Here is a 21,949-nt window from a genome sequence, read left to right as displayed (position 1 = left end):
AAATAAAAAAGTTCACAGTCTGGCAGGGATTGGGGTCGGGAGGGTGCTTTAATGGGAGCTGGAGGAGGGGGTGACAGCTGCAAAACAGTTACTTGCATCCAGGCCAGGGATACCATGGAAGGCTTGACCATGGGTTCTGGGAACCCTCAAGAAAGGGGCATTTTGAGTTTGGAGCAATCTGGGAGCCCTCTACAGAGGAGGTTTCATGCCTAGCCTTTGTAATGGTTACAGAGCACTTTCTGGAACAACAACTGATCGAATTCTCACAATAACCCTTTGCATTTAGGTAGTGTTATTATCTCCACCTTCCAGATGAGGAAACAAGTCTGGAGGATGAAGGTCTTGCCCGACTCCAGCCTCCCAGCTCTTAGGTGCCTTTTCCTTTTCTCTTTTCCTTGCTTCCCAAGCATCTCTCCCTGACCCCCAACCTCCTGTCCCCCAACCTGAGCTTCACTGGCTGGGCTGGCAGAGCCCTAGGCAGAGGACATGCTCAAGGACACTGCACATGGCTGTGCTGCCTTCTTACAGAGGACACACATCCGGTGCATTGGGCTTTCACAACAGGCTGGACCCTGTTCCTGCTCTGGGACCCAGATCACAGAAGCTGCCTCACCCCTCAACCCAACAACGCCAGGTCATCTCATCCTTTCTCCAGGCAAATACCTCTCTCCCTTCTGCCTGTTAACCTAAAAAAATCACGGGACCAGAAAACCAAATACTGCATGTTCTCACTTATAAGTGGAAGCTAAATGATGATAACTTATGGACACAAAGAAGGGAACAATAGACACTGGGGCCTACTAGAGGGTGGAAGATGGGAGGAGGGAGAGAATCAGGAAATATCAGTACTGGGTATTTGGCTTAGTACCTGGGTGACGAAATAATCTGTACAACAAACCCCCATGACACAAGTTTACCTATGTAACAAACCTGCACATATAGCCCGGAACTTAAAACAAAAGTTAAAAAAATAAGTGCTGGGAGGCTGAGGTGGGCGGATCACGAGGTCAGGAGATTGAGACCATCCTGGCTAACATGGTGAAACCCCATCTCTACTAAATATATATATATATAAAATTAGCCGGGTGTGGTGGCGGGTGCCTGTAATCCCAGCTACTCGGGAGGCTGAGGCAGGAGAATCGCGTGAACCCGGGAGCTGGAGCTTGCAGTGAGCCAAGATCGCGCCACTGCACTCCAACCTGGGAGACAGAGCAAGACTCCGTCTAAAAAAAAAATAAAAAATAAAAAATAAAAAAAAGACCTTTTCAAGTTCATTTGGGTTAAATATTGCCCCCTTCCTGCAGCTTTTTAAAATGCGCATTCCTCTAACGGGAATCCATAGTAATTCCCTACTTTCTTTGCGAAGGTTGTTGCATCTTTTCCCTCTTTAGAAAGGCCCGAGGCTGTCTGGGAATTAAACTGCCACTTAACCCCACATTTACTTACATCTTTACCACCGCGTCTCTTCCTCTCTCACCCCGTCCCCATGGCCCAAGTCTTTAGCCTGGCATTCACGTACCCTTACTGGCAATCTTGGGGGAAGCCTCAGAAAATAGTACAGCAGAAAGCCCAGCGTGGAGGAGCCAGTTGGGAAACTCAGCATGTGGGCACTCTGCCTCTCTGCGCGGAGCCTCCCCTGTCATCGGCGGATCCAGCCCATCTCAGGTTAGACTACAGTCTGTAACCCCTAGCCTCTAACTCCTCGCGCCCCTCTGGCCTCCGTCACTATCGTGCCCGTCGTGGGGACAGATGGGAGGGAATTATGGTACTTACGGCTGCTCTTCGCCGGCTCTTGCTCCCCCGCGTGTCGATAAGCGAAACTGCAGCGAGGCCCAGAGTCCTCTGCCCACTCCCCTCGGAGTTCAGGGAGAACGCTAAGGGCGACAAGCCAGGCTCAGGGAAACCGGGCGCCCATACGCTCCTAGTCCCTCTCACCTGGATCTTCTGCGTCAGGTTACATGCTTGCGCTAGTTTTTCTTTTGTTTCTTTAATTTTTTTTTTGTAGAGACAGTGGGTGTGTGTGTGGGGTGGGGGGGTGGGGGGAGTGGGGGGTGGGGGGTGGGGCTCACCATTTTGCCCAGGCTGGTCTCGAACTCCTGGGCTCAAGCGATCCACATGCCTTGGCCTTCCAAAGTGCTGGGACTACAGGAGTGAGCCACCACGCCCAGCTTGTTGGCGCTCTTTTCTGAGGCTTTCTGCCAAATTGCTTTCTTTCCTGGAGAGAAAGTCATCCCCTAGAATTGGGGTGTCCCAGCGGACTTGCTGGGTGGTTGAACTGAAGGATGTCCTCCAACCTCACCTTCAGCCGTGGCCTGGCTGGGGACCCAGCACGTGGTTCAACGCCATGGGAATCACCGGTTTCTCCTTTGGAGAGAGTCACACTTGGAGAGGCCATTCTCAACTCTCCACAGCTTGCTGTGTGTCCCTGAGTGAAGTATTAACCTCTGTGAACCTCACATGCTTCCTCTGTAAAGTGGAGCTTCCATATTCTAGCATTTGCCTCATAGAATTGTCAGTATGATTACATGGGCTAGTACAGGTTGCAGGTGGAGAGCCAGAGGATAATCACCACCACCACACTAGGGCACTCACTGTGTGCCTAGGCCTAGGCATTTTGAAATAACCCTATTAAAAAAGGATCATCCGGCTGGGTGCGTTGGCTCATGCCTGTAATCCCAGCACTTTGGGAGGCCGAGGCGGGCAGATCACGAGGTCAGGAGATTGAGACCACCCTGGCTAACACGGTGAAGCCCCGTCTCTACTAAAAATACAAAAAAATTAGCCGGGCGTGGTGGCGGGTGCCTGTAGTCCCAGCTTCTTGGGAGGCTGAGGCAGGAGAATGGCGTAAACCCGGGAGGCGGCAGAGCTTGCAGTGAGCCGAGATTGTGCCACTGCACTCCAGCCTGGGCCACAGAGCGACACCGTCTCAAAATAAATAAATAAATAAATAAATAAAGGATCATCCACAGATAAATAAATTGAAGGTCAGAGAGATTTAGTGATTGCATGGGGTCACACAGCAGAGCTAGGACTGGACTCAGAAAGACATGGATATACAAGTGCTGGGAGATGTGGGTGGAGTCTAAGGTCTGTGAGTTTACAGCAGGGGTCCCCAACCCAGTTGCGGGACCAGTGCGGGTTTGTGGCCTGTTAGGAACGGGGCTGCACAGCAGGAGGTCAGCAGCAGGCATTACCGTCTGAGCTCTGCCTCTTGTCAGATCAGCAGAGGCATTAGATTCTCATGGGAGCGGGAACCCTATTGTCCCCACATGCAATAGATTGCTGCACTCCTTATGAAAATCTAATGCCTGATGAACTGAGGTGGAACAGTCTCATCCTGAAACCATTCCAGTGGCCCCACTCCAACCCATGGAAAAACTGTCTTCCAGGAAACTGGTCCATGGTGCTAAAAAGATTGGAAACTGCTGGTTTAGAGGGTACCCAGGGGCCTGAAAAATAACCTGGCCCTGCCTCCCTTTGGTTAATGCTTTCTTCCTCTAATAGATTATTCATCACCTCTCAATCCAATGCTTGAGGGGTCAGGGACCTAAAAGACCATCCAGGCCTATTTCCATATGGAGAGAGGGAAGGGACTTGTCCAGTTCCACAGCTGGGCAGCACAGATCTGGATTGGAGCTCAGGTCTCCTAGTCCTGTGCTCCTGCTGCTCCTTCCCCCACTGGGTGAGCAGTTCTGCAGGGGGCTGCCACTCCTATCCACAATCAAACTGCCCGCTCAGTCAGAGCACCTCTCCAGGAGCTGCCCACTGGCTACCCCTGACCCCACTTGGCTGGGGACTTCTGCTACCCCCTCCCTCCTCTCAAGCAGCTGATTGGTCTAAGCAGAGAGGAAACCAGTGCCATTCTGGCTCCCAAGTGCTGATGCAAGACCAGCAACTATTTACTACTCGTGTGTGTGTGTGTGTGTGTGTGTGTGTGTGTGTGTGTGTGTGTGGTGTGTGTGTGTATATTTTTTTCTTTTGTTAGAAGAGGGCTAGCGTAGTATATAACAAGTGATTTATGGTGGCGTCTTCCAGTAGATTGATTGTATTTTGTTCCTTCTTTGTATTTATTTATTTATTTATTTATTTTTGAGACAGAGTCTCGCTCTGTCGCCCAGGCTGGAATGCAGTGGCCCCATCTTGGCTCACTGCAAGCTCCGCCTCCCAGATTCACACCATTCTCCTGCCTCAGCCTCCTGAGTAGCTGGGACTACAGGCACCCACCACCACACCCGGCTAATTTTATATATATATATATATATATATATATATATATTTATTTATTTAGTAGAGATGGGGTTTCACCATGTTAGCCAGGATGGTCTCGATCTCCTGACCTCGTGATCCACCCACCTTGGCCTCCCAAAGTGCTGGGATTACAGGCATGAACCACTGGGCCTGGCCCCTTCTTTATATTTTAAAATTTCTTTAGTAATGAACAAACATTAATAAGACAAGAAATAAAAAGCTGTTTTAAAATTTCTCTTAAGCAAAAGGCCAACAATCATTTTTAAAATGAGCGGAATAAGAACAGATTGTTCTCAGGAAAAAAAAAAAGAAAAGAAAATGGCTCTTAAACATAGAAACAGATAACCAACTTTGCTTGTAATGATAGAAATGCAAACTAAGATTATAATTAATTACTATTTCTTATCAGATTGGGAAAAATCCAAGTTTTACAGCATGTTCTCCTTGGAAACAGGCACCCTCATACATTGGTAATGGAAATGCAAAATATTTCTGGACCTTATGGAGGAGAATTTGGCAATAGCTAGCAAAGTTACATGTGCATTTACCCTTTGACCAAGCAATCCCATTTATAAGAATAGATCCCATAAATGCACTGGTAAAAATACCAATTGATGCATGCATAAGATTGGTCATTGTAACTCTATTGTAATAATAAAAGTCTGGAAACAGGGCCAATGTCCATCAACAGGGAGTGGTTGAATAAGCCACCCAATGGAGGACTCTGAGGCTATACAAAGGACGCAGGAAGATCTTGACAGACTACTGCGGAGAGATCTCTGTAGCAGATTGTTCCCAGAATGAAAGCCAGAAGAATGTTCAGAACAGGCAAATCTATGGAGAAAGAAAGTAGATTTGTGGTTGCCTAGGGCTGTGTGTGGAGGGTTGGGGAGGGGAAACTGCATGGGAGGTGATAGCTAAAGGGTTGGGCTTTCTTTTCTGGGGTGATGAAAATATTAAAATTTAGTGGTGATAGTTATACAACTCTGAACAATACTGTACTAAAAACTATTGAATTATACACTTAAATGGGTGAATTTTAAGGGGGAGGGCAAAGTGAGAAGATGGTATATAGTATGCTACTGCAGTAAAGAGAGAATATATGATTAAATTAAACAATATAAGGGTAAGCATCAACAACACAAATGTTATTTTGTCAGTCAGGATGCAGTGAGGGAAGCAGAATCATGTTGAAGTTATGAGTTAGGGCATTGGTCCCCAACATTTTGGCACTAGGGTCCAGTTTTGTGGCAGACAATTTTTCTACAGGACTGGGAGGTGGGGGGATGGTTTGGGATAAAACCGTTCCCCCTCGGATGATCAGGCATTAGTTAGATTCTCATAAGAAGCATGCAACCTAGGTCAGGTGTGGTGGCTCATGCCTGTAATCCCAGGACTTTGGGAGGCTGAGGCGGGAGGATCACTTGAGGTCAGGAGTTCAAGGTCAGCCTGGCCAACATGGTGAAACCCCATCTCTACTAAAAATACAAAAATTAGCCACATGTGGTGGTGCACACCTGTAGTCCCAGCTACTTGGGAGGCTGAGGCATGAAAATCGCTTGAGCCTGGGAGGCGGAGTTTGCAGTGAGCCGAGATTACGCTACTGCACTCCAGCTGGGGCAACACAGTGAGACTTTGTCTGAAAAAAAAGAAAAAAAAAAAAAAGAAAGAAAGAAAGAAAAAAGGGGAGTGGGGTGGCACAGTGGCTCACGCCTGTAATCCCAACACTTTGGGAGGTTGAGGTGGGTGGATGACCCAAGGGCAGGAGTTCAATACCAGCCTGACTAACATGGTGAAACCCCATCTCTACTAAAAATACAAAATTAGCCAGGTGTGGGGGCGAGCGCCTGTAATCCCCACTACCGGGGAGGCTGAGGCAGAAGAACTGCTTGAACCTGGGAGGCGGAGGTTGCAGTGAGCCGAGATCATGCCACTGCACTCCAGCCTAGAAGAAAGACTGAGACTGTCTCAGGAAAAAAAAAAAAAAAAGGAATCATATATTTGATTATTATGTTGGAATTGTTATTTTGAGACCGTTTTGAGGGGTTGGCTCAGGGCTCATTAATTGCTAGCTGTTATCATTATGTTATTTTTCTTTTTTTTTTTTTTTTTTTTTGAGACTGAGTCTGGCTCTGTCGCCCAGGCTGGAGTGCGGTGGCCGGATCTCAGCTCACTGCAAGCTCTGTCTCCCAGGTTTATGCCATTCTCCTGCCTCAGCCTCCCGAGTAGCTGGGACTACAGGCGCCCGCCACCTCGCCCGGCTAGTTTTTTTGTATTTTTAGTAGAGACGGGGTTTCACCGTGTTAGCCAGGATGGTCTCGATCTCCTGACCTCGTGATCCGCCCGTCTCGGCCTCCCAAAGTGCTGGGATTACAGGCTTGAGCCACCGCGCCCGGCCTCATTATGTTATTTTTCAAAGGCCATTGTAAATACTTCCTTCTTTAGGAAGCCTTCCTGAACGATATCTTAAGGACTAATGACTGAAAGATGCTCTTCCTCCTTTGATCCCCAAAGTAGTAACTACACCTATCATGGCTTTTCTGGCTTCTTGCCTTGGGATAGAGATGCCTGAGACCCCATTATCCCTAAATTCAAAGAAGCTGTAAATGCCTTTAAGGCAAAAAGGACATGGACATCCCCCAAGGGTCTGAAGTGCAACCCATTCTGGTGTATTTAATGGGTATCTTTTTGTTTCTATGTGTCTTTGCAAGTCTGTGTTGTTTGATGTAAATGCATTTGTAATATTTTTATTGATATTGTCATCTAGGTCCTATTTGGTTTGGTTATTTACTTTTTCTGCCTAGCACTAGGTGTTTAAATCCATGTTGCCACGAATACATGGGGTCCCTTGCTTTGAGTACTGCACAGCGTCACATTTTATCTATCCGCTCTCACAAGAAAGGGCGCTTAGATTGTCTCCAACTCCTAGCAGCCATAGCAACACAGCAACCAACATCCTCCTACATGTCCCTTTATGGGCCTGCAAGAGAATTTCAGAGATCTATATCAAGGAGCTGGATTTTAGGGTTCTCCCATAATTTCCTTCATTACTGCCAGACTGTTTTCCAGACTGACAGCCACAGGCTACTCACGCCAGCTCGACAGCTCCATATTCTCCACCGACATTTGGCATTATTCAACTTTCTAATTTTTGCCAGTCTTAATGGGTGTAAGTGATATCTCATTGTCATCTTTCTGAACACTGAAAAATCTCTTCATATGCTTGCAGAGCTGCTGAGGTTGTGGTTCCTTAAACGCCAGCTCACATCCTGGGGTTTGACTTTCTGCGCCTGAGGCGGCGGGCCCAAGGCTCATCCCTCCGCCCCGAGTCCTGAGAGGCGCGAGGAGAGTGAGCCTGCTAGATGCCTTGTGCGCATCTATCTCCAGGGCTGGGGAGGCTGGGCGAACTCCTGGGGAGGAGACTGGGTCAGGGGCCCCTGCGGAACTCGGCGTGGTCCCGGCTTCGGGCGCGGAGCAGTGGGCAGGTTAAGGGAGCAGGAGGAGGGACCTGCATCCTGGTCCGGGACTGGGGTGGCCGCTGCATCTGCGTTCCTAGAAGGCGGGGCGTGGGATCTGGCGGAGCGACCGCCCCCTCCTCTCGGCTCTCCGGGCCCAGCCCCAGCGGACGCGCACCTCGCACCCGGGCGCCAGCGCGCGCAGGGGCTGCGGAACGGCGGGATGCAGGAGGACCTGGCGTGGGAGACCGACGGCCGTGAGTTAGCCTGGCTGGGGGACGGGGAGGGGGGACCGAGGCCGAGAGGACCCCCGCATCCGTTTGGGGAGTGTCAGGGGTGACGTTGTTGCCCTCCGAACGGCCACCTCTGACTTGGGTGTCTGTGTGGCTCCGAGCGGAATGGTTACCGGTCCGCGCAGCGGGCCAAGGGGACCTTGCCCGTGCATCTGGGACACGGGGGCGCCACCCGCCAGGTGAGCGGGGAGCAGCGGCTGAGAGGTTAGCTACAAATAATAAAGGTAATAGCGATCCTTGACTGCGTGCTGTACTTTGTGTGCCAGGCCTTGACGCAGGAGAGGCACGTCATTTGATCTTCGCTTCGGCCATTTGGGTAGGACATTACGTTATCTTCATTTTGCAGATGAGAAACTGAGGCACAGGGTGTTCAAATGAGTTGTTCAAGGTCACGCAGCCATTGGGTGGTAGAAGTGCTGAAAGCCCCAGCTCCCCCGGAATGCTGGGGCTGGATAGCGAGTGGAGACCGCATCGGATGGGGCACGCAGTCAGAGGGGAGGAGCCTGACTGGCCACAGGTGGGATAGGGGCAACTCTAAGCCTCCCTCAAGGAGTGCGCCCAGTGCCAGGGCCTCTAGGCCGGGCAGCAGCGTCTGTGTGGGCATCAGCTGGCCTGGGGCAGCTTTGGCTGCACTGTCTGGGAGAGGGGAGAGAAGGATTGTGTCGGTGTCTGCACTGTGAGTCCTTGATCCTGCAGCCTGGCCGAACCCCGACAGCTGAATCCGGGACAGCTGCCGGACAGCTGCCCCGGGGCTCTCCCTCAAATGCGCATAGTGCAGCTCACTGGATTCCTTTGAGACCTATAGTGTCCAAAATGCTGGCACACTGCATCTACTCAGCTGAGGAATGTGTTGGGGGTGGGAATGCTCAATCAAGATGCTAATTATTTCAGAGTAGGTACATGATTCTGTCTGGGGTGGAGGATCACTTGAGGGGGCCTGTGAAGAATGTGTAGCAATGGAGCATTGGTGTGTGTGGCAGAGAATTCTGGGCAGAGGACCCAGCATGGGCAAAGGCTCAGACAGCTCAGTGGGTATTGGATGTGGGAGGTGGATGGAAGAGATGAGACAGAACTTGATTTCATTCTAACTTAACCTTCTGTGGCCTGGCAGTAGGTAGTGCCTGCTGGCTTCCCTCTGGGACTCCTGGCTGTTTGCAAATACAAACCAGGCCAATCGCCCTAAGCTGCAGATAAGACACAGGGTGCCAGTCAGGAAGGGACCTATACAGATCTCTTTCTTCACCCTCCCCCAATTTTACAATGGAAGAAACAGACCTACAAGGGGGCTGTGGCTAGCCCAGGATGCTGCTGCTAGAAAGTGGTAGGGCAAGTACTAGAACCCAGGCTGCTGTAAGCTCACACCTGAAGAGGCAGCTCTCTTTGGCTACCAGAATTTGACCCTTCGCCTTGGAGGAATAATAGTGATGATGGTGATGGTGGTGGTGGTATGGTCATTATGTGCCAGATACTGTGCCAGGGGGCTTTCATATCTCGATTCTAATCATTATATTAACCTTGTAAGGAAGCTCACGCTCCCGTTTTGCAGATGAGGAAACTGCCTAACACAGCTAGGAAGTGGTTCACCCGGAGTTGAACCCAGGACTGTGTGATTGCCTCCCGGGGTAGCAACTCTGAGGTCCACAGGTTGTATCCATGAGGCCCCAGAAAGCTCAAGATCCTCTTTCACATCTGGAGAAGTCTGTGTGGAATTTATCTAGAAAAGCAAACTGCATGGCAGGCCTGTCTCTCACCTCAGTGAATCTTAGCCTTCCCTACCAAGACACTCATCACCTGTCCCTGGATACACAAAGGGGCTGGGTTCAGACATTCATACTGGACCAAACATGAAAGCTGTGGGGTCACTTGCCCTGCAGTGACTATGCAAAGGGCCAGCAAATATTTGTCTGTGTTAGTATGTGTGAGCACTTTGGGAGAGGGGACAGGCATCTATTCGTATGGGGATTGTTGGTATCACTCATACAAGCAGATATTTTTTTTTGTTTCTGTTTTCTTTTTTGTTTTTTTTGAGACAGAGTCTCGCTCTGTCGCCCAGGCTGGAGTGCAGTGGTGCGATCTCAGCTCACTGCAACCTCCACCTCCCGGGTTGAAGCAATTCTCCTGCCTCAGCCTCCTGAGTAGCTGGGACTACAGGTGTGCACCACCATGCCCAACTAATTTTTGTGTTTTTAGTAGAGACCGGGTTTCACCGTGTTGGCCAGGATGGTCTTGATCTGCTGACCTCGTGATCTATCCACCTCAGCCTCCCAAAGAGCTGGGATTACAGGTGTGAGCCACCACGCCCGGCCTGTTTGTGTTTTCTTTTTAGAGACAGGGTCTCACTCTGTTGCCCAGGCTGGAGTGCAGAGGTGCAATTATAGTTCATTGGCAGCCTCAAACTCCCGGGCTCGGGCCGGGCGCGGTGGCTCAAGCCTGTAATCCCAGCACTTTGGGAGGCCGAGACGGGCGGATCACGAGGTCAGAAGATCGAGACCATCCTGGCTAACACGGTGAAACCCCGTCTCTACTAAAAAATACAAAAAACTAGCCGGGCAAGGTGGCGGGCGCCTGTAGTCCCAGCTACTCGGGAGGCTGAGGCAGGAGAATGGCGTAAACCCGGGGGGCGGAGCTTGCAGTGAGCTGAGATCCGGCCACTGCACTCCAGCCCGGGCGACAGAGCCAGACTCCGTCTCAAAAAAAAAAAAAAAAAAAAAAATCCCGGGCTCAAGCAATCTTCTTGCCTTAGCCTCCTGAGTAGCTGGGACTACAGGCATGTGCCACCACACCTGGCTAATTTTTTTAAAAACTTTTTTGTAGAGATGGGGGTTTTGCTTTGTAGCCCAGGCTGGTCTCGAACTCCTGGCTTCAAGCCATCCTCCTGCTTTGACCTCCCAAACTGCTGGGATTGCACGCATGAGCCACCATGCCTGGCTCAGAAGCAGAGTTTTGTGGGTTCCTACTGTGCCCACCTTTGGGCCTGCCGTGAGCTGTGGGTGGATCAGGAAGGGTCAAGTGTGGCCAGGGCCTCCAAAATGCTTGGAGACTAGACATCCTCACAATTAAGAGCCGTCTGGATGACGGCAGCAAGGGGCTCCGGTAGGGATCATCTGGCCCTGGGTCCTCCTGGCTCAGACGCTAACCTGCAATCTGACCCTGAGCCCACAGCTGTGTGTGACAGGGGTGGGCAGGGGGAGCTCTGAGGTTCCCTTTAATCTGAGACTCTGTGCTAAAGGTGCAGTGACGAGGGTGAGAGGAGCAGAGAGAAGAGAGAGACCACAGAGAAGGAAAATCGAGGTGGCCTCAGCGTGGGCAGGTGAAAGCTGGTTAGGATTTAGGCAAGAGGGGTTGGAAGAGGCTGGGTGCTGTGGCTCACACCCGTAATCCCAGCACTTTGGGAGGCCGAGGCAGGCTGATCACTTGAGGTCAGGAGTTGGGGACCAGCCCAGCCAACCTGGTGAAACCCTGTCTCTACCAAATACACAAAAATTAACCAGGTGTGGTAGCACACACTTGTAATCCCAGCTACTGAGGAGGCTGAGGTGGGAGAATCGCTTGAACCTGGGAGGCGGAGGTTGCAGTGAGACAAGATCATGCCACTGCACTCTAGTCTGGGCAACAGAGGCGTTGGAAGAAGGGGTGGAGGAGCAAGGAGATGGAAGGTACAGGAGTGGGGTAAATGTGCTTCTGGCCTCACCCGGCGCTGGCACGAAATAGGTGGCTCAGTAAATCCTGGCTGTTTTCTACACTAGACTGAAAAGGTGGTTACTGACTCCAGAGGGAGTTAATTTCATTTCCTTCCCCAAGAGCAGCTCTTGGGAGGGTACGTGAAACTTGGATAATGAGGCACACATTTAGGCTGCTGCAAATGGCTTTGCCCTGCTCTTCCGTCTTCGGGGTTTCACCACGTCCTGGTTGCGTGGCTGTGGGATGAGTTAATGAAGAAGAGCAGCCTGTCTAGGGAGGACCCTGACCTTGAGAGGGAAGAGGGCTGTGCCGCTCTGCCCCCATTCCTAGCTGAAAGACCCCTGCCCCAGCAATGTCCAGGAGTGGGAACAGGCTGTTTACCTCTGGTGTCTGCAGTGTGGGGGATCCTCCCCCTCATCCTGCACCCCATTTTCTCCCCATAGTGCTTCCTCTGGAGAGGCAGCTCCACGAGGCCGCCCGCCAGAACAACGTCAGCAGGATGCAGGAGCTGATTGGGAGGAGGGTTAACACCAGGGCCAGAAACCACGTGCGTAATGAGCTTCTCTGAATCAGGGCACCTGGGATAGTGTCATGATAATGCCAGTACACAGGGGGAACAGTTCATCTGAGCTACAGGCAGGTGCATTTGCATGTGTTAACTTGGAGGGAGGCTCAGGCTCTGTCCTCATGGCCTGCATTGTCTCGAGGAATCTAAGGAATCTAAGGAATCTAAGGCTTAGAGTGGTTGGACCCCCACCCAAGGTCAGGGTCAGGATTCCAAGCCAGGCTTGGCAATTCCAGAGGTCAAACTCTTAACTTCTGGGACCCATCTGAGAAGTTAGAGCCAGGAGGGCTAGGGTCAAAGGTCAGCAGCCAGAAGCTGGGAGATGGGCAAAAGAGGAGGACAGACATTACACAAAGCATCCCACAAACAATTCATTCTCTCTGTGATAAGTTGTCGTAACAGCGTGTGCAGGAGGGTCGGGAAAAGCCTCCCAAGGAGGTGGCTTTTTTTATTTTTTCTTTGAGACAGGACCTCACATCACCCAGGCTGGAGCGCAGTGGAACAATCACAGCTCACTGCAGCCTTGACCTTCCTGGGCTCAGTTGATCCTCCCACCTCAGCCTCCTGAGTAGCTGAGACTACAGGCACGCACCACCATGCCAGGCTAATTTTGTATTTTTTCTAGAGATAGGGGTCTTGCTATGTTGCCCAGGCTGGTCTCAAACTCCTGGACTCAAGCTATCCTCCCACCTCAGCCTCCCAAAGTGCTGGGATTACAGGCGTGGGCCACCTCACCCTCCCGGAAGTGGCATTTTTGAGGAGCCAGGTGAAGGACAGTATTCTAGGCAGAGAGAACAGTATGGGCAGAAACCCTGAGGAAGGAAGGAGCAGCTGGGCTCCAGAGAGGGGATGTGGCTTGCCTGAGACCACGCAGAAAACTAGTGCTTCCTTTCATTGTCCCCTGGTAAGCTGAAAACTACAGAGGGGAGAAGTGGGCACAGGGGCCACAGGCCAGCTTCCCCCAGGCCTGCTTGGATGGCATTTTGAACTGCCAGGGTGGTCTGAGAATGAGATGGTGCATCAGGCCCCTTCAGCCCCATTCTGAGAGAAGGAAGGGGACAGAACCCAGGGACTCCAGTGCCTCTCAGGGACTTGGAGGATAATCCTTGGCCACATGGGCTTTCCAGCAGGGGCAACAGCAGGAAAAGGCCTAGAGGTGGGAAGCTGCTTGGCATTTCTGAGAAGCAGGGGTGGGCAGCGCCAGACCATGCAGCGCCTCATCATCTCCAGGGTCAGGAGTTTATTCTGAGAGCCATGAGAAACTAAAGAGTTTTAGATGGGGACAGATGGGTCCAGTCATTTTACTATGTTGGCTTTGGTTGCCATGCAGGAGAGGAGCATGTGGCAGAACGGGGGGGACCAGAGCCAGCAAAGACCCTTCCAGCCTGCAGACCAGCTGTCCTGGCGGAGGGTGTGGGAGGTGGTCCAGGCAGCCAGGTGGCAGCAGCACCTGACAAGTGTCATCTCCCTCCGGGCAGGTGGGCAGGGTGGCCTTGCACTGGGCTGCAGGTGCGGGACACGAGCAGGCTGTGCGTCTGCTTCTGGAGCACGAGGCTGCTGTGGACGAGGAGGATGCGGTAGGGGCCCTCACAGAGGCACGTCTGTGTGTGCGTGTCTGTCTGTCTGTCTGTCTCAGGGTGGTGGGGGGCACTGGAGATCTCTCTGGGTCTATGAGCCGGTTGCTGAGATTGCTGCTAATATGCAGACATTCAGGTGCAGAGTGGCAGGGAGTCAAACGCTTCAGGTGCCAGGGACACTGCACTGGTTCCATGTTCCTCCTATACAGTAATGAAGAGCTCTCCACTTTCAAGGGTCTTTCAGTTCTCAGAGAGCCTTTTCAGTCCCTCATGAAAGCATGTGAACAGGAAGAGGGCTGTAGAACAGATAATTGGGTGGATTGATAGAGGCCTGATTAGCAAAAGCACCAGGAGGAAGGTCTCTCATGATATGCCACAGGGCTCTGCCCCGGCTAACACTTCAATCAAAGTCTTGGATAAAGACTAACAGTCTTAGTTAAACAATTGGCAGGCAGTGTGTTGCTGAGAGAGAGAGCACTGATGAGTAACGGGGTCTGTAAAATTATCTCTACAGGTTTGGGAAAAAGGCTGAATCTAATAATGACATTTGAAAGGGATACTCTTATGGCTTTGTCTACATTTAAATTTTAAAAAGTGCCTGGACGCGATGACTCATGCCTGTAATCTCTGTACCTTGGGAGGCCAAGCGGGTAGATCACTTGAGCCCAGGAGTTTGAGACGAGCCTGGGCAACATGGCGAAACTCCGTCTCTACCAAAAAATACAAAAATTAGCCAGTCTTATAAACTGGTGTCTAAATAAATAAATAGGTAAACATTTTAAAATAAAAAATAAAACCGTAAACTTCCCTGCAGCGACTTAGTTGTCCATGAAAACAATTTTCTTTGTTCCGGCTTCTCTCTGCTCCCAGGCCCTGCTGTGTGGGGGTTGATTACTAGTTGGGGTTGAAGTGAGGCAGCAACCCTTACCTCCCCATTCCCCAATCCTGTCTCTTCCCTGTACCTGCTTAGGCCTCATTTAGGGATGCCTTTAGGAGCAGAACATCTAGGATCCTTAGTCTGAGCTCCCTGGTGAAACACTAGAGGCTCTTGCATCAACTCTTTCTACCCACAAAGACCCCCACTATCACCACTATGCTGTCACTTGTTCCTTCGAGGGTTTAGTGAAAAAAGAAGCTATGAGGGAGAACAGTAAGAGGGGGCCCTTTTAGAAATCCTCCCGGTTGGCTGGGCGCGGTGGCTCACACCAGTAATCCCAGCAGTTTGGGAGGCCGACGCAGGAGGATCACCTGAGATCAGAAGTTCCAGACCAGCCTGGCCAACATGGTGAAACCCCGTCTCTACTAAAAATACAAAAATTAGCCAGGTATGGTGGCACACTCCTGTGATCCCAGCTACTGGAGAGGCTGAGGCAGGAGAATCGCTTGAACCTGGGAGACGGAGGTTGCCGTAAACCTAGATTACAGCACTGCACTCCAACCTGGGTGACAGAGTGAGACTCCGTCACAAACAAACAAACAAACAAACAAAAACCTCTCTGTTTCTTTTGCAAATGGCAATACGTAACATTTTGAAAAATAAGACAGCATGGTGGGCTTGCCTGCTGTAGTAATGGGGTTCAGGAGATACTGGAGAAAGGAAATCCTGTTGCTGGAGGAAGATCTCTAGTGATATGCCACAGGACTCTGGCTTGGATAGTTCCTAGGAACTATGTATGTGGGGAAAGCTGGTTTAGGACTGTGACATATCCCGGGGGTCCCCACTGTCAGGAGGCTCTGGCTCCCATGGCTCTCCCTCCCCCAGTCCTGAGCCTTTACCCTTTTTATTCCTGAGCGCCTGTGGACTTCTTCCTCTGGACTCTGCCGGTGCTTGTTCTTTTTCCTCCCTCCTGCAGCCAGCCCACAGTTGCTGATATTCTACCAGGCGCTGAGCTCTGAGCCAGTGCCGGGTCTCCTGGCCTCTTCAGCTCTAGTTAAGGCCAGATGTAGACCCTCATTTGTTTTTGTTTGTTTGTTTGTTTGTTTTTAAATTTTAAAAAATATGCCCCAATCTTGGATGATAGACCCTCATTTGAGGCTCTTTGCTGGGTCCAACACCTTCCCTAGGATTTCAGGAGGAAGAATTTAAATGCTTGTGGTCCTTGCTGTCTCTTACTTTTGGTCAACTTTTGGCATCCTCTTGAAATTTTGCAAATAGTCCTTTGATTCCACCCTGGCTTCATCCCAAACATGATGCCTCTCCCTGGGACTCCATTCACAGAAGGCTTGTAGTGTGGGATGGCTTTCCAAACTGGGATATAGAGGGGACCTATATCACACACAAAAACAATGTAAAAATCCTAAAACCCCCTCTTTGACATTCTGTTCTTTAAAGGCCCTTGGTTCTTTCCTTGCCTTGGGCCCAGCCTCTGCTCCCCTCCCTCTCTCCAGTGCTGTCCTTGTCTGCACCGCCCGCTTCCTGCCTCCAAATTCCCGCCTGTTTCTAAAGCAGAGCAGAGCAACTCTCTTTGGATGCTCGGGAGCCTGCTGATCAGTGAGTTCCCTCTGAGTTTCATCTTTTGCCTCAACCCTTTGTCAAGGCTTTTACCCAAACACAGTTCCCTCCCTAAGAGGAATTCTGGTGCCAGCCGCTAAGACCCCTTTCTTGGTACCCCTCACAAAGGCTCCTGGTGGAGCCACACCCAAGGAGGCACTGCAAAAAACCATTCCCAGGATCTGGCTGGCTCTTGATGTACCCCCAGAGCTGAGTTTGGAGGCCTGGGGTTGCTCTTCACAGAGAAGAAAAGACTCCAGGGAGATGGGGGAAGTGTGGAACCCTACTGCAGTGGAGGTCACTGAAGGGGCTCTGGGGACCCTGGAGCACACACGGTGCAGATGTGGAGGAAGAGCACCCTGCAAACAGGCCTGGGGCTGCCCTGAGTGGAGGCACAGACATATTTTCAGTTGCTCCAGAGAGTTGGTGGGATGGAAATTGCAGGATTGCAGATTTCAACAGAGCTCGAGGAGGCATTTCTTCCTTTTCTTTTTTCATTTTTTTTTTTTTTTTGAGGCGGAGTCTTGCTCTGTCACCCAGGCTGGAGTGCAGTGGCGCGATCTTCGCTCACTGCAAGCTCCGCCTGGAGGAGGCATTTCTAACAGAAGCCAGTGTTTGACTGTGCAGGGATGTCTCGTGAGGTGGTGTGGTGCTGCAGACTTAAGCTATCTGCTTTGAAGATATTTTATGGGATATTTATTTATTTATTTATTCATTTTTGAGACAGGCTCTCACTCCGTCGCCCAGGCTGGAGTGCAGCGGTGCAATTTTGGCTCACCGTAACCCTTGCCTCCTGGGTTCAAATGATCCTCTCACTTCAGTCTCTCAGGTAGCTGGGACCACAGGCACACACTGCCCAGCTGATTAATTTTTTTGTAGAGACAGGTCTCACTCTGTTGCCCAGGCTGGTCTTGAACTCCTGGGCTCAAGCGATCCTCCCACCTTGGTCCCTCCCAAAATATTAAGGTTACAGGCCTGAGCCACCATGCCCAGCCTCTATGGGAGATTTAAACAGTCCATTCTTAAACACCAGTCCAGGAAAAGGTCTTCACCAGTCATAGCAAATCAGAAAACAGGGACAATGTATTTTTTATGAAGCTACATTTGTTTTTTGTCTTTGTTTGTTTGTTGGTTTTTGAGACAGGGTTTTGCTCTGTCACCAAGGCTGGAGTGCAGTGGTGCGATCACAGCTCATTGCAGCCTCTATCTCCTGGGCTCAAGCAATCCTCCCACCTCAGCCTCCTGAGTAGCTGGGACCACAGGAGTGTGCCTCCATGCCTGGCTTATTTTTAAAAAATATCTGTAGAGATGGGGGTCCCCCTATTTTGCCCAGTCTGGTTTCAAACTCCTGGGCTCAAGTGATCCTCATCTCAAAGTGTTGGGATTACAGGTGTGAACCACCATGCCCAGTTATGAAGCTTTATTTGCCAAGAATATATTCTAAGATTGGTTCCTTACAAATTTTTTCTTCTAAAATGCTCTTTCTTTATGAAATGATGATGAGAGTAAATGGCAGCCGTTTTGTTTGTTTGTTTGTTTGTTTGTTTTGAGACGAAGTCTCACTCTGACGCTCAGGCTGGAATGCAGTGGTGGATCTCAGCTCACTGCAACCTCCGCCTCCTGGGTTCAAGTGATTCTCCTGCCTCAACCTCTCAAGTAGCTGGGATTACAAGTGCCCACCACCACGCCCAGCTAATTTTTGTATTTTTGGTAGAGACGGGGTTCCACCATGTTGGCCAGGCTGGTCTTGAACTCCTGACTTCATGTGATCCTCCCGCCTCAGCCTCCCAAAGTGCTGCAATAACAGGCATGAGCCACCAAGCCTGGCCGGCAGCTGTTTTATTTATTTATTTATTTTTTTTGAGACGGAGTCTCGCTCTGTCACCCAGGCTGGAGTGCAGTGGCCGGATCTCAGCTCACTGCAAGCTCCGCCTCCCGGGTTCACGCCATTCTCCTGCCTCAGCCTCCCGAGTAGCTGGGACTACAGGCGCCCGCCATCTCGCCCGGCTAAGTTTTTGTATTTTTAGTAGAGACGGGGTTTCACCATGTTAGCCAGGATGGTCTCGATCTCCTGACCTCGTGATCCTCCCGCCTCAGCCTCCCAAAGTGCTGCAATAACAGGCATGAGCCACCAAGCCTGGCCAGCTGTTTTATTTTTAAGTTTCATTTAGCAAAAAATAAATTTAAGAAGTTTGCAACAGTACATCAGCCTCTATTAAAAAAAAAAAAAAAATTGGTCTTAAAATTCCTAAAGCTTGGAGCTCCCTGGACTGAGTGGCACTTATAGTTCCTTCTGGTTGTATGGTTTAATCATAAGGCACAGGGCCTGGCTGGCACGGCCACGCCTTCCCACATTCTTCTCACCTCCTGTATGTCCTCTCCCCCAGTTTGGGATGAACGCGCTTCTCTTGTCTGCCTGGTTCGGCCACTTACGAATCCTCCAGATCCTGGTAAACTCGGGGGCCAAGATCCACTGTAAGAGCAAGGTAAGGCTTCAGCTGGTAACCCTCTGTCCCCTCGGCTCCCCTGGCCCTGGATGCACAGGTCTCCCCCCACCTCTGCCCCCCACCCCCACTTGCCCCTCCAGTCCCCCACCTGCCTTTGCCTGTCCCTCTTTCTTCTGATCTCCCCCACCTCTCTTCTATTCAGTGAGTTGGGACAGTCCCCAGCCCTCTGACTGGCCTCCTTGTTTGTAGGAGAGAAATCAAAGTAACTCCCTCAGAGGGTAGTTAGGAAAATTAAATGAGAAGGAGGTGAGGTCTCCTCCACCCTCCTGCCAGGCCCCGTACCCATTGTGCTCAGTGTGGTGGGGTGAAAGGAGCAAAGCATCATTTACCAAGTGTGGTATGGTGGGCGAGTTACTCTATCAGCCTGCACTGTGGTTTGAGGGAGCAGGGCCTCAGCAAGTGAGAGTGCCCGGAATCCCTCCGCCGGTGTCTCACCTTTTAGGGTGTCAGTTGCCCTTAGGAAAATGCAAACATTTCTGGGCCAAATCCCTCAGCCAGGAGTTCTCACATGGGTTCTTAGAGAAAATTCAGAGGACCTATGAACTTGGATTGGAAAAAAGTGCATATTTATTTTGGCTAACTTCTTGAAAATTTAGCATTTTTTTCTTCCTTTCTTTTTTTTTTTTTTTTGAGATGGAGTCTTGCTCGGTCACCCAAGCTGGAGTGTAGTGGCGCGATCTCAGCTCATTGCAACCTCCGCCTCCCGGGTTTACGCCATTCTCCTGCCTCAGCCTCCCGAGTAGCTGGGACTATAGGCACGTGCCACCACGCCCAACTAATTAGCATTTTTTTCAACGTTGAATGTAGGTAAAATTAGTACTTGTGACTTTGTCACTAATAGAAAATGTAGCTATTTTCATATCACATGAAAGTTTTTTGCAGTTATCTTAAAATACTCCTTACGGCCGGGCGCGGTGGCTCAAGCCTGTAATCCCAGCACTTTGGGAGGCCGAGACGGGCGGATCACGAGGTCAGGAGATCGAGACCATCCTGGCTAACACGGTGAAACCCCTTCTCTACTAAAAAGTACAAAAAACTAGCCGGGCGAGGTGGCGGGCGCCTGTAGTCCCAGCTACTCCAGAGGCTGAGGCAGGAGAATGGCTTAAACCCGGGAGGCGGAGCTTGCAGTGAGCTGAGATCCGGCCACTGCACTCCAGCCTGGGCAACAGAGCCAGACTCCGTCTCAAAAAAAAAATACTCCTTACATTTATCATTACATTGAAATTACGGCAGTGATTAGACCCTTCAGTAGATCTTGTTGTTTAACAGGTCAGTAAGGAAGCACATGTGTTACTAGATTGAAAACTTGGTTTGTAATATTTTGATAACTTAATTTCAATATAATTGGTTTCCTTTTATGGTAGGCAGAATAATGTCACTTCAAAGATGTCCATATCCTAATTCCTAGAACGTCTGAACCCCCAGAACCTAACACGCCAATAGGAATTTGTTGGGTGTGATGCGATGTGTGTGAGGTGTGATGAAGGAGGCAGGGGTGGAGCGATGCGAGCCACTAGCCAAGGAATTTGGTTAGCTTCTAGAAGCTGGAAAAGGACAGGAAATGGGTTTTCCCCAAGAGCTTCCAGAAGAAACACAGCATTGCCAACCCAATTTAGACTTCTGACCTTCAGTATTGTAAAATAATAAATTTGTGCTGTTTTACGCCATGAAGCTATGGTAATTTGTTATAGCAGCAATAGAAAACGAATACGCCATTGTAAGCCTGTTTAATTGGTTAACTTTTTTTCCTGTATAATTTATTTTTTTGCATTTAAGTAAATGTTATTCTGAGAAGGGGCCTATAGGCTTCACCAGATGTAAAAGGGTCGTGGCACGTAAGAGGTCTGTCTCATGCCATTGTTAGGATCCTGTTGGCAGTGGTGGGAGTGCCTGAAAGCATTTGGGTTGGAAAATCCATCCCAGAGAACCATGCCCCTATGTGGTGGGTCACAAGATCTGAGCCGGAGTGTGGGAGGGAGGGGCCAGCAGGAGGGTACCCTGTGAATACACCCAGGTTCAAGCTCAGGGTTCTGCTGTCTGGTCCTGCTGGCCTGGCCTGGCTTGGCCTTGGAAGGGCTCAGTGGCCCTGGGGAATCCAGTGTTGTCTTGATGTAGTATACTATAAACAGAGTTGTGAATGAGCCTCCATGTTCTAGAATGAGGAAGGCAGGGTCTTGGGTGTATGTGGAGGGTGAGGTTCTGAGTCATGGACTCTTCTAGTTAAGCAGATCCCCTCTATATTCATTTTCTGGTTTTGGCAACAAATCACTCTAAAATTTAAAAGTAATGAATCTGAAAGTAATGATATATTATTTTCCACAATTCTGTGGTTGGCGGGCAGTTCCTGTGGCTTTGCCTGGGCTCACCTGCAAGGCTGCAGTCAGCAGGTGAGTGGGCTGGGGGCTGCTGGCCCTGGAGGGTCTCACTCACATGTCTGGAGCCTCTGCAGGAAGGGTTGGAACGTCTGGGATGGTGCGGCTAGTTTCTCCAGGTGGCCACTGATCCTTAGGGAGTCCAGCATAGACTTCCTTACCTGTCTGCCTCAGGGCAGCAAAAGATCCAGAGCAGAACTGGCAAGGGCTCTAGAGGCCAAGGCTGGAAAGCCACGTGGTATCACCTCCATTGCATTCAAAAGCCCATCACGGGACCAGTGTAGATTCTCGGTGAGAAGAGTGGCACGATCCTGGGGTGTGCCTCCAAGGGCAGGAGGAATAGATGCAGCCAGCTTTGCAAATGATAGACCCCACTATTTCTTTCAATCTCTTGTTCAAGGTCTTCCCCAAAGGGATTCATCCCACCTGTAGATGCCATAGGCCCAGTCCTGCTTCTGCCCTGAAGCTTTCTCCTTTCCCTGCTGTTTACGTAGCTCTACTGGTGATAGTTACAGTTTTACTAAACTACAGACTATAATAAGATTTCAGCAGTTTTTCCATTAATATTCTACAATGCTTTAGTCATTTTGTCTTCTTAGTCTCTTCGAATCTTGTGATGATTTCTTAGTTTTTCCTTGTTTTCCGTGACCTTAACCCTTTTGGAGAGTAGTAGTCAAGTATTTTGTGGAATGCCCTTCAATTTGGGTTTGTCTTATGTTTTTCTCATGAAAATCATCAGTCCAGGGCTATGGAATTTGGG

General features: G+C 50.2%; 1 protein-coding gene across 7 annotated transcripts in view; it reads left to right on the top strand.

Moving 5' to 3' along the window:
• Window positions 1-21,949, top strand: part of ANKDD1A (ankyrin repeat and death domain containing 1A) — a 64,830-nt gene that overhangs the window by 12,660 nt on the left and 30,221 nt on the right. For 3 of the 7 annotated variants that reach the window (XM_031668555.1, XM_021940654.2, XM_031668554.1), the window contains exon 3: window positions 18,698-18,796. In XM_031668555.1, coding sequence (XP_031524415.1) covers window positions 18,698-18,796 — 99 coding nt within the window. Of the gene's footprint in view, window positions 1-6,658; window positions 7,961-8,262; window positions 8,313-12,120; window positions 12,225-13,720; window positions 13,820-18,697; window positions 18,797-21,949 lie in introns of those variants that run through there. The other 4 variants (XM_031668556.1, XM_021940649.2, XM_021940652.2 and 1 more) reach the window with 3 other exon arrangements.

This window comes from Papio anubis, chromosome 7, assembly GCF_008728515.1.
Source record: "Papio anubis isolate 15944 chromosome 7, Panubis1.0, whole genome shotgun sequence".
Taxonomy (NCBI): Eukaryota; Metazoa; Chordata; class Mammalia; order Primates; family Cercopithecidae; genus Papio; species Papio anubis.
Note: the sequence above shows the minus strand (reverse complement) of the source record. Positions and strands in the feature narration are given on the sequence as shown.